The sequence below is a fragment of the Macaca mulatta genome, chromosome 6 (assembly GCF_049350105.2).
Source record: "Macaca mulatta isolate MMU2019108-1 chromosome 6, T2T-MMU8v2.0, whole genome shotgun sequence".
NCBI lineage: Eukaryota > Metazoa > Chordata > Mammalia > Primates > Cercopithecidae > Macaca > Macaca mulatta.
Window position 1 is genome coordinate 105,800,184 of NC_133411.1, and position 11,643 is coordinate 105,811,826.

Consider the following 11,643-nt stretch of genomic DNA (forward strand, 5'->3'; position numbering starts at 1 on the left):
CCTGTTTGCCACTGTTACAGTTACAAGCTATACCTTTTCTTCTATGATGTTTATTTCTTGCCTGTTCACCACCGTTACAGTTACAAGCTATACCTTTTCTTCTGTGATGTATATTTTTTGACGGCATGGACTAAATCCTAATTCCACAGTATTCAATGCACATACTCAAGAGACACTTGTTTGAATGCATGGACTAATGGAAAATAGAAGTGGTGATTTCACTTTTAATTCATTATGCCAAACTTCAAGTGTTTACACGCACAATTTTATGGTCCTTTGGATAAACTGGGCTTCTGTGCAGGGTGGTTAGAGATAGAGTGCAGCAAATGGCTCTGTGGCTCTAGGCTCACGAAGGGCTTGAGGGACTTGGTTGGCAGCACCTGTGTTGAAAACTCAGTTCCTCAAATCCATTCAAGTGACCTGCCAGCACACACAGCCCTGCTTCCCAGCTGATTTCTGCAGAGGCTTCTCCTGAATATCCCAGGTGAACGTGGGTTCAGTCAGCACTGCTGGGCTTCCACAGCAAGCCAAGTGCAGGGACGAGGGAGAAGGGGGCAGGGACGAGGGAGAAGGGGGCAGGACCCGACTCTTCCTGGGCCCCAGCGCCTGTGTGTGGGGATGCTGCCTGGCCTAGCTCTTCTTGGGGAGGTCAGGAAAACGATGGCATGGAGGGTGTATTGGCATGAGCCACTTGCTCAAATATGGATCCTAGGTCTGTGTGGGAGGCAAAATAGAAACTTACGTGGATATTGTCAGTAACGTAGCAAATATGGGCTTCTTCCCTAGGGTGGTTGACCCTCTCGCTCATCTGCTGAGCAAAGGCCTGGCCCGGCCTTCTGGGCCTCCACAGTGAGCTTTTCCCAAGCTCTGTCCACTCCGTGAAGATGGCAGGAGCCAGGGCAGACATGGGGTGTTTGTCACTTTTTTTTTTTTTTTTTTTTGAGATGGGAGTGTTGCTCTGTCACCCAGGCTGGAATGCGGTAGCGCTGTCTCCACTCAATGTAACCTCCGCCTCCAGGGTTCATTCCACTCTCCTGTCTCAGCCTCCTGAGTAGCTGGGACTACAGGTGTCCGCCACTATGCCGAGCTAATTTTTTGTGCTTTTAGTAGAGACGGGGTTTCACCATGTTGGCCAGGATGGTCTCAATCTCCTGACCTCGTGATCTGCCCACCTCGGCCTCCCAAAGTGCTGGGATTACAGGCGTGAGCCACCATACCCGGTCAGGTGTTTGTCAGTTTTTGAAAGCTACATTTAAGGAATGAAATAGACCAAACAATTACTTATTTTTGAAGATTGAATACTTAGTCTACCAGAACACTTAAATGTAGTTAATGTATTTGAATAATAAGGAAGAACTTTCCCTCTGTTTCCAAAGCAAAAGTATAAACAACCTTGTACTTGGCAGGGACTTCACTCTGTTTCTAAAAAAGCCAGCAAGCACTTTTCCTGAAATAGACCCATCTGTTCTTCTGCATAGACCCTATTAACTTTTGAGCTACATTTCTGCTGTATCCTGATGTGATAGATTACAGAAAATTTCTTGCTACTGGAACTTGCACGATGCTTTCCTTGTAAACATCAGATAGAAAGTATGGATTGTAAATCTCAGATTAGTTGCCATCCTTGGTCTTGGTAGAGCTGCCACCGACAGCCTCCATCAGTTACAACAGAGTGCATCTCCCCAGCAACCCGGCTTAGATTGCAGACCGAGCCAGGCTCACCGAGGATTCAGTGCAACGTCTTCCAAAGCTGTAGCCACTGCTTTCGGAGGAGACTTGAGAAGCCCTCCCTTTGATGCTTGCGTGTGGCTATTCTCAGATCACAGCAGCTGCAGCAGCATATCAGAGGATGCCGGCAGGGGTGTCCTGGGTAGTGACACCACGGGTAGGGGCCTGCAGTGTCTGAATGAAATGGGCCGTGACACCGAGCAGTCTAGAGGAGTCTGCAGCCACATTTCAAAGGTGCAGTGGCCCGAGGTGAACCCCAGAACACTGAGGAGCCTGGAGTTGACCTGTCATGACTCCATTGAGAGAGCTGGCTGAATTCTGTACCTGTGCGGGCCAAAGATGCCTGTTTCTGCTTGGCCCCTTCCCAGGCCAGGGCTGGGGAGGTTGTCTGCACAGCTAGTGGGAGCTTGACTCTGTTCACACAGGGCTGAGTCCCTCAGCTTTCTGTGAGCCCAGGAAAGATAGACATGCCGAGCTCTCCTGGAAGAGGCCCCTGATGAGTTGAAGCTGAGCCTCAGGACCTTGTGGTGTGCGGGGCAGGTCAGAGTCGGTGCATGCCACGTGGGGGCCCGGCTGCTGTTGTCACTAATTGGGCTCAGCAGACGCTGCCAGTGGACGTGGCTCCTGTGGTACTTGGTTTTCTCCTCACAGGAGTGGGTTTCCCTGCGGTGAAGGTGTGGGGGCTATGACAGGCAGCCTGGCAGGAGGAAGGCACTTGTGGGGTTTTGCCCTGAGGCCCCTTTCCTCTTGAGGAGCAAGAAGGGGTTTGGGATCCTGCTTCTGGCTGCGTTCCCTTGCTAGGTTCTTGGCCTCGGGGGCGGGAGAAACTGAGTGCAGGCCTGAAGCCTGGACCCCTTCCACAGCCTCCGTGGCACTTGTGGTGGTATGCGGGACGTGGCCCTTGGATCTCCAAGCCCTACCCTGGCATGCCCGCCCGTTGGGGTATCTCAGGCACCTGCTGTGTGCCAGGCTTCTTGGTGGGGTGGGTGGTAGCAAGGGCTGTGGGGTAGAGGGGGCACCGTACCCGGATGATGATGAGAAGCATCAGGGAGGCACTTGAGGCAGTCACAGCAGAGCTGAGACCTGCAAGGAGGAAACTGACTGTGGGTGTTGGGGCTGAGGGAGCTCCCTCTACCAGAGCCACAGCGGCCAGTGAGGGCAGAGCGGGGGACCGAGGCCCAGGGAAGCCATGTGCACGGTTCGCATCAGGTGTGCAGGTCTGTCGGGCTGTGCTGCCCTTCTCAGTCCTGGCTGGGCCTGGGGTCCCAGAGGGAATGGAGGGTCCTCACATCTCCCTTTTCTTGCTTCCCTGTTGCTTCCTGGTCAAGGGATGCTTGTTTATTGTAACTCCGGCAGTTATTCTGAATATTAAGAGGCGTTTCACAAAATTGTAGGGAGAGGGACTAGGGATTCATTTTTTTTCTCCCCCTGATTTTACACGGAGGCTTCCGCTGTCTGTTAGTGTGGAGGCAGAGTGCAGATGCTCTGCAGTTATCTGTACAGGAAGAGAAGAGGTGCTGGGAAGTCACAGATCTGATCGTTGCAATAGCACTGACATTTTAAAATGGGAGAATGCTGATGTCTATAATAAGCAGAGTAAAACTTCAGTAGCTTCGATATAAAGATGCCGAGATGATCTTAGAGCCACTTCATCCGTAGATCCTTCTGCAGTGTGGAGTGTGACATCTCCACCAGCCTCTGGTCCGTGGCCGCCTGTGGGTAACTGAATGCTTGAAGTGCAAATGAGAAACTGAACTTCTAATTGCATTTAGTTTTAGTCAAATTTAAACAGCTATATGGGCCAGGCACCGTGGCTCATGCCTGTATTCCCAGCAGTTTGGGAGGTCGAGGCGGGTGGATCACATGAGGTCAGGCATTCGAGACCAGCCTGGCCAACAGGGTGAAATCCCGTCTCTACTGAAAATACAAAAAGTGAGCCGGGCCTGGTGACAGGCGCCTGTAATCCCAGCTACTCGGGAGGCTGAGGCAGGAGAATCACTTGAACTTGAGAGGCAGAGGTTGCAACGAGCTGAGATTGTGCCACTGCACTCCAGCCTGGGTGACAGAGTGAGAATGTCTTAAGAATAAAGAGATTTTAAAAAACCCTACATGCCGCTAGTTGCTTCTGTAGGAGATGGCATGGTTCCAGAAGGTAGACTTTGTGTTGAGAATTCTGCAGCGTCAGGCTGGAGACAGTCTCCCTTCCTAGCAGCATGGGCCCCTGGGCTGCTCTTCTACCAGAATGGATGGTGGCATCTCTGGGAGGTATCTGTGGACTCAGATCTCTGTGGATTAGTGACTTGTGTCACTCACAGATACTTAATTTTATGGGTAAATGAATACCTGGACTTGCTGCAACTTCAGGGCGAGATTCGGGAGTAGGGAGTGAAAAGTGACAAGGGGACCCAGGGCTTGTCCTGCCACCCCCAGGACCTGGTCAGGGCACCTTCCCGTCTGAAGCCCCCAGCACCTTGTCGGGGCGCCCTCCCCTGAAGCACCCAGCTCCTGGTTGGGACACCCCTCCCCTCTGAAGCCCCAGCACCTGATTGGGGCTCCCCTCGCTCCTGAAGCCCCCAGCACCTGGTCGGGGGCACCCCTCCCCTCTGAAGCCGCCAGACCCTCCTGGCCTGCGGTGCTGCTTCTCCAAATGCTGCCCTTGGCTGTTTTCAAGGAGTCACTGGCACCCGAGCAGGCTGCGTGTGTCACTTCTTCACGGATCTGGGGTGTCAGTGAAGTCGGTGAAGCTCATTTGTCTCGTCTTCCCCCTCATGTGCCACATCTCACCTATTGTCTGTCCGAGTTCGTGTGTGTGCGTGTTGTGCGTTCTCAGGCTGTACTCAGTGCTTAGGTCACAAGAACGTCTTAGAGCAAACGGATTGTCTGCTCCTAAAGGATGCTGTGTGTTAATCGAAACAAGGTTTACTTGTGGGGTTTAAATTTCCTGGGTGTGTTGGAGGCAATTAGGGGGAAACAAGCTCTAAAAAAGTCCCTGGGAATGAGGAGGGCAATAATGAAAACAATAACTTTATACATACTTAGCAGTTGATTTAATTTCAAGGTGAATTTTGCATTTTGGGGACTCCTAAAGCTACTGTTCATAGGGATTCCTTGATGAGCTGCTTGTTTTCTGTCAAGTAGAAAGTAAAGTGGATCGGATTTGCCTTTAATTCTGACTGACTAGAATCTACTTCCCTTTTCCCCCCATTCATGTTAGGGTGGGGATTGGACTAGAAGAGCTGTAGGATCTATTTCTGATCTTAAATGAATTTTTTCTTGACTCACCTTTATTTTATTGGTGAGCTGCTATTTTTTCCTTGAATGCACTGTTCTTTGGTTTGGGAAATGTGCTATATTTGTACCGTGCTTTAAATGTACACAATGGTTCTAAATTGCTACTTTAGATATAACATCTTAGTTAAAATGTCATCCATAAATCAGGCGCAGTCTGAGGCCTGGAGACCCCTCTTGTCACTTCCTTCCAGCCGTATCTCCTTCCCTGGCCACGTTGCCTCTGGCCGCGTCTCCTCTCCCCACTACGTCACCTCTGGCCTCCCTGCCTGCCTCCCTCTCTCCCTCCCTCCCTCCTGGTGGCCTCCATGGCTCCTGCTGACTGCCCTCCCGAGGGTCTGTTCAAGGCTCCTTCCCCGTTTTCTGCTCCTGAGTGGGTCTCGGGGCCTGGATGTTTCCCATCCAGTTCATTATTTCCAGAGGGGCAGATGATACTACTCACAATATCCTAAACAGGCTGTGAGTCCACCATGCCTCCCAATAGCCAAGGTGGGGGAGAGGGGGTGGCTATTACTCCCCACCTCGCAGGGGGTGCCTCACTCCGGGACACAAATGCACAGCCCACTGTGCCTGTAGTTTGTCTTCTAGGAATGGACCTCTTCTTGTATGGCCTCTCAGATGAGATGAAGCAGGCCCACAGGGAGCAGCTCTTCACCATCAGCTATAGGTGAGTGGGGAGCGGGGGAGACGGTGTCTGGGAATGGAGGCCTTAACGGCACTGACGCAGAAGCCAGTCCTCGCTGACCTCGCCTGCCTTCCCCTCGGGTACCTCGGCACTGGGAAGAGCGTGCACGGCCTGGCCATACTCGGACCCGAGAACCCCAAAATCGCCAAGGACCCATCCTGGATCATCAGATGAGTGGCCCTGGCACGCCTGACTGTGCAGGAGCCCCTGAGAAAATCGGCCTCTAGAGCTGAATATGAAAAGTCAGAAATGCTACTGCTTTTTCCAGGAACATTATGTCATTCTTAAGGTTTTGCCACTGACTGGCAAGTCAGTCTTAAGAGCAACCAAGAAGACGTTCATTGAAATAGTTATGCACAAAGTGCCAAAGATGCACCACATAGAATTTACTTTCTACTGACAAAGGCTAGTTTTACCTCATTAGTTCTAGAATATTTAAGAATCTAAAAATAAAGGGCAACTCTGACTTAACCTCTGCTTGAGTCATTATTTTAAGTAGCATTTAGGGCCTTTATTAAAAAGCAGAAGTAAAATGAAAAGGTACACAAAGGTGTCCCACCTCTGCCTGTGCTGACTCGTGAGACTGATCACACCTAGGCCCTGTGGGAGCGTCCTCCTAACAGACGGAAGTTCAACAGGGCGGCCAGATGGAAGTAGATGGGCTGGGGTGAGTAAGCCCTCGCTTTGTCTTTACAGAGCCAGAAAGGAAAGGCTCCACGCCAGCTCTTGGCCGTTGGACTCTGATTTCCCAAACAGCTGGTTTTTGGTGTCTCCTCTCCCTCCACACAGCTCTCCGCCCACGTTTCTGAGGTACAGCTGTGGTCTCTTGCAGTCTAGAACTGAGGCAGAAACACTGTCCCTACAGGAGGGGTCCCACGAGGGCGGCAGGGCTGTCACCCCAGCACCCATGTCTACTCTGGCAAGAGTCATCGGAGAGTTCCAAATTAGGGCCCAGTGAGGATGGTGGCTTGGACTGGATGAGAAGCTGGCTATCAGATTTTTCAAACCCCCACCTTGGTGGTCTTAACATGCAGCTAGGATTGCAATCAAGAGGCCGAGTAGATAAGATTCCTGTGTTCTCTTTTACTTTCTAAGGAGAGCAGGAGCCTGGGGTCCAGGCCCAGGGTCCTGGCCTGCTGCTGTGGATGGAAACTGACACATAGCAAATATGTAACGGTAAGTAAACATGGCATTCCCCTTGGCCTGTGTAAACTACTGGCTTTGTTCTCCTTTTATGACTTGCACATAGTTCAGTGATCCCTATAAAAATATTTTGATAATCTTTGCCCACAAAACTGCAGAGAAAACCTTTAGTAGCCACCCTACTTGGAGTTGTAGGCAAATGTTTAATACGCACATCTGAAAGCATGAGACACAGTCCACAGACAGCACGCACTGGAGTTGGTGGGGCACACGGGCGGTGACAGGTGCTCACTGATTAGGTTTTAATGTCAATAATACCTGCATAAAGTGCTGATCAATAACTTAAGTGTTACAAAAATGGATGGTCCACGGTGAGTCCAGGTTGCAGGCACGTGCAGGTGGGACTGGGTCAGAGGCTCCAGGGCTGCACGTGCTCTAGCCGGCCTGAGTCTGATATGTTGTAGCTGGCCTTGTATTTGGCCAGGATCTTCATGAGGAACCGCAGCTTGAGCCACCACCGTTCTTTGGGAATCCTGTGCCTGTGGAGGGAAGGGGGGGGACAGCAGTGAGGCTGGGAGATGCCACGGCCAGCACAGCGAGCGGTCTTGCCAGAAACACGGGGGTTGTAGGGTCGGCTGAATCAACTAGATGATAAAGCCAATTTCAAGATCAAACAAAACCATTGTTTTTATATTTCTAAAAATTCTTCCCAAAGACCTAGTGGTAGTTTGTTGTTGTTTTGAGACAGAGTGTCGCTCTGTCACCAGGCTGTAGAGCAGTGGTGCAATCTCAGCTCACTGCAACCTCTGCCTCCCAGATTCAAGCAGTTTCTCCTGCCTCAGCTTCCTGAGTAGCTGGGACTCCAGGTGTGCGCCACCACGCCCGGCTACTTTTTGTATTTTTAGTAGAGACGGGGTTTCACCATGTGGGCCAGGCTGGTCTCGATCTCTTGACCTAGTGATCCACCCATCTAGGCCTCCCATAGTGCTGGGATCTTAGGCATGAGCCAGCGTGCCTGGCCAAGACCTAATATTTTTTAACTGAGCTTCAGAAAAGCTAGTTCCTCAAATCCCTGAATGAGTTGCCGAATGCAACAGCAATGGACATTCCCCTGTCCTGTACTCACATTGGCTGGGTTTGCTAAGGCAATAAGACCCCGACTTATTCAAAATCCATTTGGTTCTTCAGCTCTGCCACAGGTTGAAAAATAACGTTTCTTTTGCTGATTCCCAGCACACAAACGGAATCATCGGTGGTCAATGTTTTTCCTATAAAAGGTTTAAAAACAGATTAACACTGCCCTGTCCCATGGGCAGGTGGGGGAGCAGAATCACGGGGTGAGATTCCTGGGAACCATGCTGAACCTGGCCTGGAGGCCTGGGGGAGGCTGAGAACAGCTGTGTAGTGTGGCCAGCGCCTGGCCTGGGCTTGCACAGCTCTGCTCTTGTGGGATCACCCTGATGGCTTCCTGGAAAGCAGCTTTTGTTTTTTCTCTCAGTGGAGAGAATTTTTCACTAAATAGTGGAATAGGGAAATTACTTTAAATTATGGCAAAACACTAATAAGAAATTGATGCTCACGTATACACACACTGAGGCACGAGAAGCATCCGTAGCTAAATTAGCAAGAGAAAATGGATGTAGAAAGAATCAGTCAGTTCTTCAAAAAGACAAACCGATTGAAACTATTCACATCACTGTTTTTTGTAGACTGTCATTCTTCTAAGTCGGACATTGGCAGTGATAATGGATTGCCCTAATAAAAGCACACATCTGGTATGACTGAAGAAAGCTGAGGGGGGTGGGGGTGAGAAAGATGCTGGCACAAATAACCACTCAGGAATGAGTAGGGACCAGCCATGTTGGAACCATTAACAAGAGTAATGTGTCATGTTTTCCAAAACTTTTCAGCTTATCTAAAGATTTGTTAGAATATGTAACTTACAAAACTGATTTAAGGAAAAACATGCATAGTTCTACAAACACGAAGAATTCATTCAGCAGCCAAATCTTCCTCAAAACTGGAAGTTCTGATGGATGGAGTCATAAGGAGGTTGTCCTACCAAACATCCCCAAAATAGAAGGCCCCACTTCAACTGTGAGGGAAACTGCGGGCTGACGCTCAGGATCTCCAGAGCAAAAAGCCTACACAAAAGAACTTCAGGTTGAATCTAGCAGTGATAAAAGAGAACATGTCACGCACACCCAGGAATCCAAGGTTGGTTAAATAGCAATGCTCAGAAACCAGCAGGAGTTAGAACATCACTCGCAGCTCAGTACTGAACTGAACAAGGAACCAGCAGCCTACTTCTCCCCGATAGGACAGCATTTTCACCAAGGCAGACGGCCTCCCTCCCCGGACCCCTTACCTCTGCCCTGGGCCTCCCTGAGTTTCGCAGTGATCCACTCCGTAGCTCTGGCAGAGATTTTGGTTCCAAAGTTTCTATCAAATGGAGAAGGTGCCCCACCCTGTTGGGGGTTAGAGTCATATGAAATATCAGTTATACAGTCACACTTTGCTGTGAAATAGAAATGACGATTTCTATTTCACAGAATTTATGTTTTTGTTTCTAAGTCTTTAGGGATAGCTGGAACAGAACAAAACAAAATCTGTGATTCCTGTAGCCTGAACTCAGCCTGCTAAGCAAAAGTATCAAGTGTTCCCCCCTGCCCAGTAAGAGAAGGATTTTAATAAATGGAACGAGTCAACTAACCATCTCCAATATTTTAAAATCTTAAATCAAGGTTTCATAGACTCATCTGGGGTGGGGATGGGTCACAGCTTTAAGAATCTGATAACCGTTGTGGATTCTTTGACAAAGTCACACAGACGCCTACTATTTCATCATTTCAGGGGATTCATGAGCTCTCTGAAATAAGTTCACGGGCTCTGGTTTAAAAGTATAAAGAATACGAGGTGGTGAAGGAGGAGTGTGTGGGAGTTAGGAATCCTGGACCGCTGTGTCCCAGGCTCAACTCATAACACGCGTGTGCCTGCATGCAGCTCATTCCAGGTCATTCTGATTTGAGGGTGAGTGTCAAGTATCTTACACGTCTGATAATCCAGTTTAAATCTTAGGAAGCTCTGGTTTTTAACCTGATGCCGTGTTTAGTTTGAATAAGCATTTCCAAGTAATGGGGGTGTCACTGTTTTCATGAAAGCTGACAGTTCCCTTAAAATCCCCATTACTCAAACCTCACCAACGACTAGAAGCCTAAAGCTGCTGATGTTTGGCATGAATTAAAAGTTTAGATGTTTTGGCTGGGCACGGTGGGGATCACGCCTGTAATTCTGGCATGTTGGGAGGCTAAGGTGGGCGAATCACCTGAGGTCAGGAGTTTGAGATCAGCCTGGCCAACGTGGTGAAACTCCATCTCGACTGAACATACAAAAATTGGTTGGGCGTTGTAGTGGGCGCCTGTACACCCATCTACTCGGAAGGCTGAGGCAGGAGAATCTCTTGAACCTGGAAGGTGGAGGTTGCAGTGAGCCAAGATTGCACCACTGCACTCCAGCCTGGGCAACAGAGCAAGACTGTCTCAAAAAAAAAAAAAAAATGTCTCCCAGCTAAATGGGAGTATGCGTATACTCCAGATCATTTTGTTGTATAGTCACAACATATGCAACACAACAAACCGACCCAGGATGTCGATTTCACCTAAGCCCAGCTAACAGGGAGTCATGAAATCTTGTGCTGTCTTGCTCTGTCCCACCCAGAACGTGAATCATCCCTGTGCCCTAAAGTCTCCATGCTGTCTGTGCCTCCTGCCCCTGAGTCACTCAGTAGCCACCTTGGTTATCAGATGGTTATCAGCCCCCACCCCCTTATGTATACAGGGGGTGGGTACTATCCCCAGGTCCAGGCACCCACTGGAGTCTTGGGACACATTCCCTGAGGCTAAGAGGGATGGCTGTATTTCCTCCTTCATAAACATCAGGTGTTAGAGAAATGATTGCGAGATATCTAATAGAGGAAGACTATAAAGCAAAAGTTTTAGTTGTCTAAATGCAAGAAAGTCTTTAGAGCAACACACCACAACTCTCTTCTGCATATGCCCAGTGTGCAGTGCACTCCAGCAGCAAAGAAATTACCACTCATCCAGCCCAAAGTCACCAGAACCTAAGAACCGCGGTGTGACAGTGACCGTAAGATCAGCCCTGGTCTCTCACTCACCTGAGCACAAGGCTCCTCTGGATGGTGGTCTTTATTTTCTCCATCAGGTGCTCCACATTGGACTGGAAAAGAGTATTTTGTTAATCAGACAATAAACTTACGCTAAGCACCCACTGTGTGCCAGGCCCTGCAGGGCGGGAAGTGCCAACCAAGCGTGGCGGTGAGTGTGGCCAAGGAGGTTGCAAGCTCTCATGGCTCAGGTCTCGGGGAGCCTCCCCCAGTCGGGGAGAGCATGTCTGCAGCGATGAATGCTGAGCGCAGGGCACAGTGAGCAGCCCTCATGGCGGCCACTAGAAATGCCTTCCAGAATCAACAGGGTCCCTCTGAAGATGATAATTCCTAGCACTCATTCACGGCTCTATTGCCCCTTATTTATTTTCATGACAATGTTCTACTCGGCGCTCTCAGCGGAAAAGAGCGAAACCCCATCTCTACTGACAAATACAAAAAACTAGCCGGGCGAGATGGTGGGCGCCTATAGTCCCAGCTACTTGGGAGGCTGAGGCAGGAGAATGGCGTGAACCCGGGAGGCAGAGCTTGCAGTGAGCTGAGATCCGGCCACTGCACTCCAGCCTGGGCGACAGAGCAAGACTTCGTCTAAAAAAAAAAAATATATATATATATA

The 11,643-nt window shown here is 49.7% G+C and overlaps 1 protein-coding gene and 1 long non-coding RNA gene across 5 annotated transcripts in view; one reads left to right on the forward strand and one right to left on the reverse strand.

Moving 5' to 3' along the window:
• The window catches only part of LOC144341509 (uncharacterized), a 29,721-nt gene that overhangs the window by 14,841 nt on the left and 3,237 nt on the right, over positions 1-11,643 (forward strand). The window contains exons 2-5 of one of the 2 annotated variants that reach the window (XR_013418469.1): positions 5,593-5,683; positions 6,398-6,511; positions 6,797-6,877; positions 10,905-11,027. This is a non-coding gene — a long non-coding RNA (uncharacterized LOC144341509). Of the gene's footprint in view, positions 1-5,592; positions 5,684-6,397; positions 6,512-6,796; positions 6,878-10,904; positions 11,028-11,643 lie in introns of those variants that run through there. The other variant, XR_013418468.1, reaches the window with a different exon arrangement.
• LOC144341506 (ATP-dependent 6-phosphofructokinase, platelet type-like) overlaps positions 7,011-11,643 on the reverse strand; it is an 81,717-nt gene continuing 77,084 nt past the window's right edge. For all 3 annotated transcript variants that reach the window (XM_078005069.1, XM_078005070.1, XM_078005068.1), the window contains exons 3-6: positions 11,019-11,080; positions 9,213-9,312; positions 7,971-8,112; positions 7,011-7,383 (exon numbers count right to left, since the gene is read on the reverse strand). In XM_078005069.1, the coding sequence (XP_077861195.1) occupies positions 8,101-8,112; positions 9,213-9,312; positions 11,019-11,080 (174 nt within the window). In that variant the 3' untranslated portion in view covers positions 7,011-7,383; positions 7,971-8,100. The remainder of the gene's footprint in view (positions 7,384-7,970; positions 8,113-9,212; positions 9,313-11,018; positions 11,081-11,643) is intronic.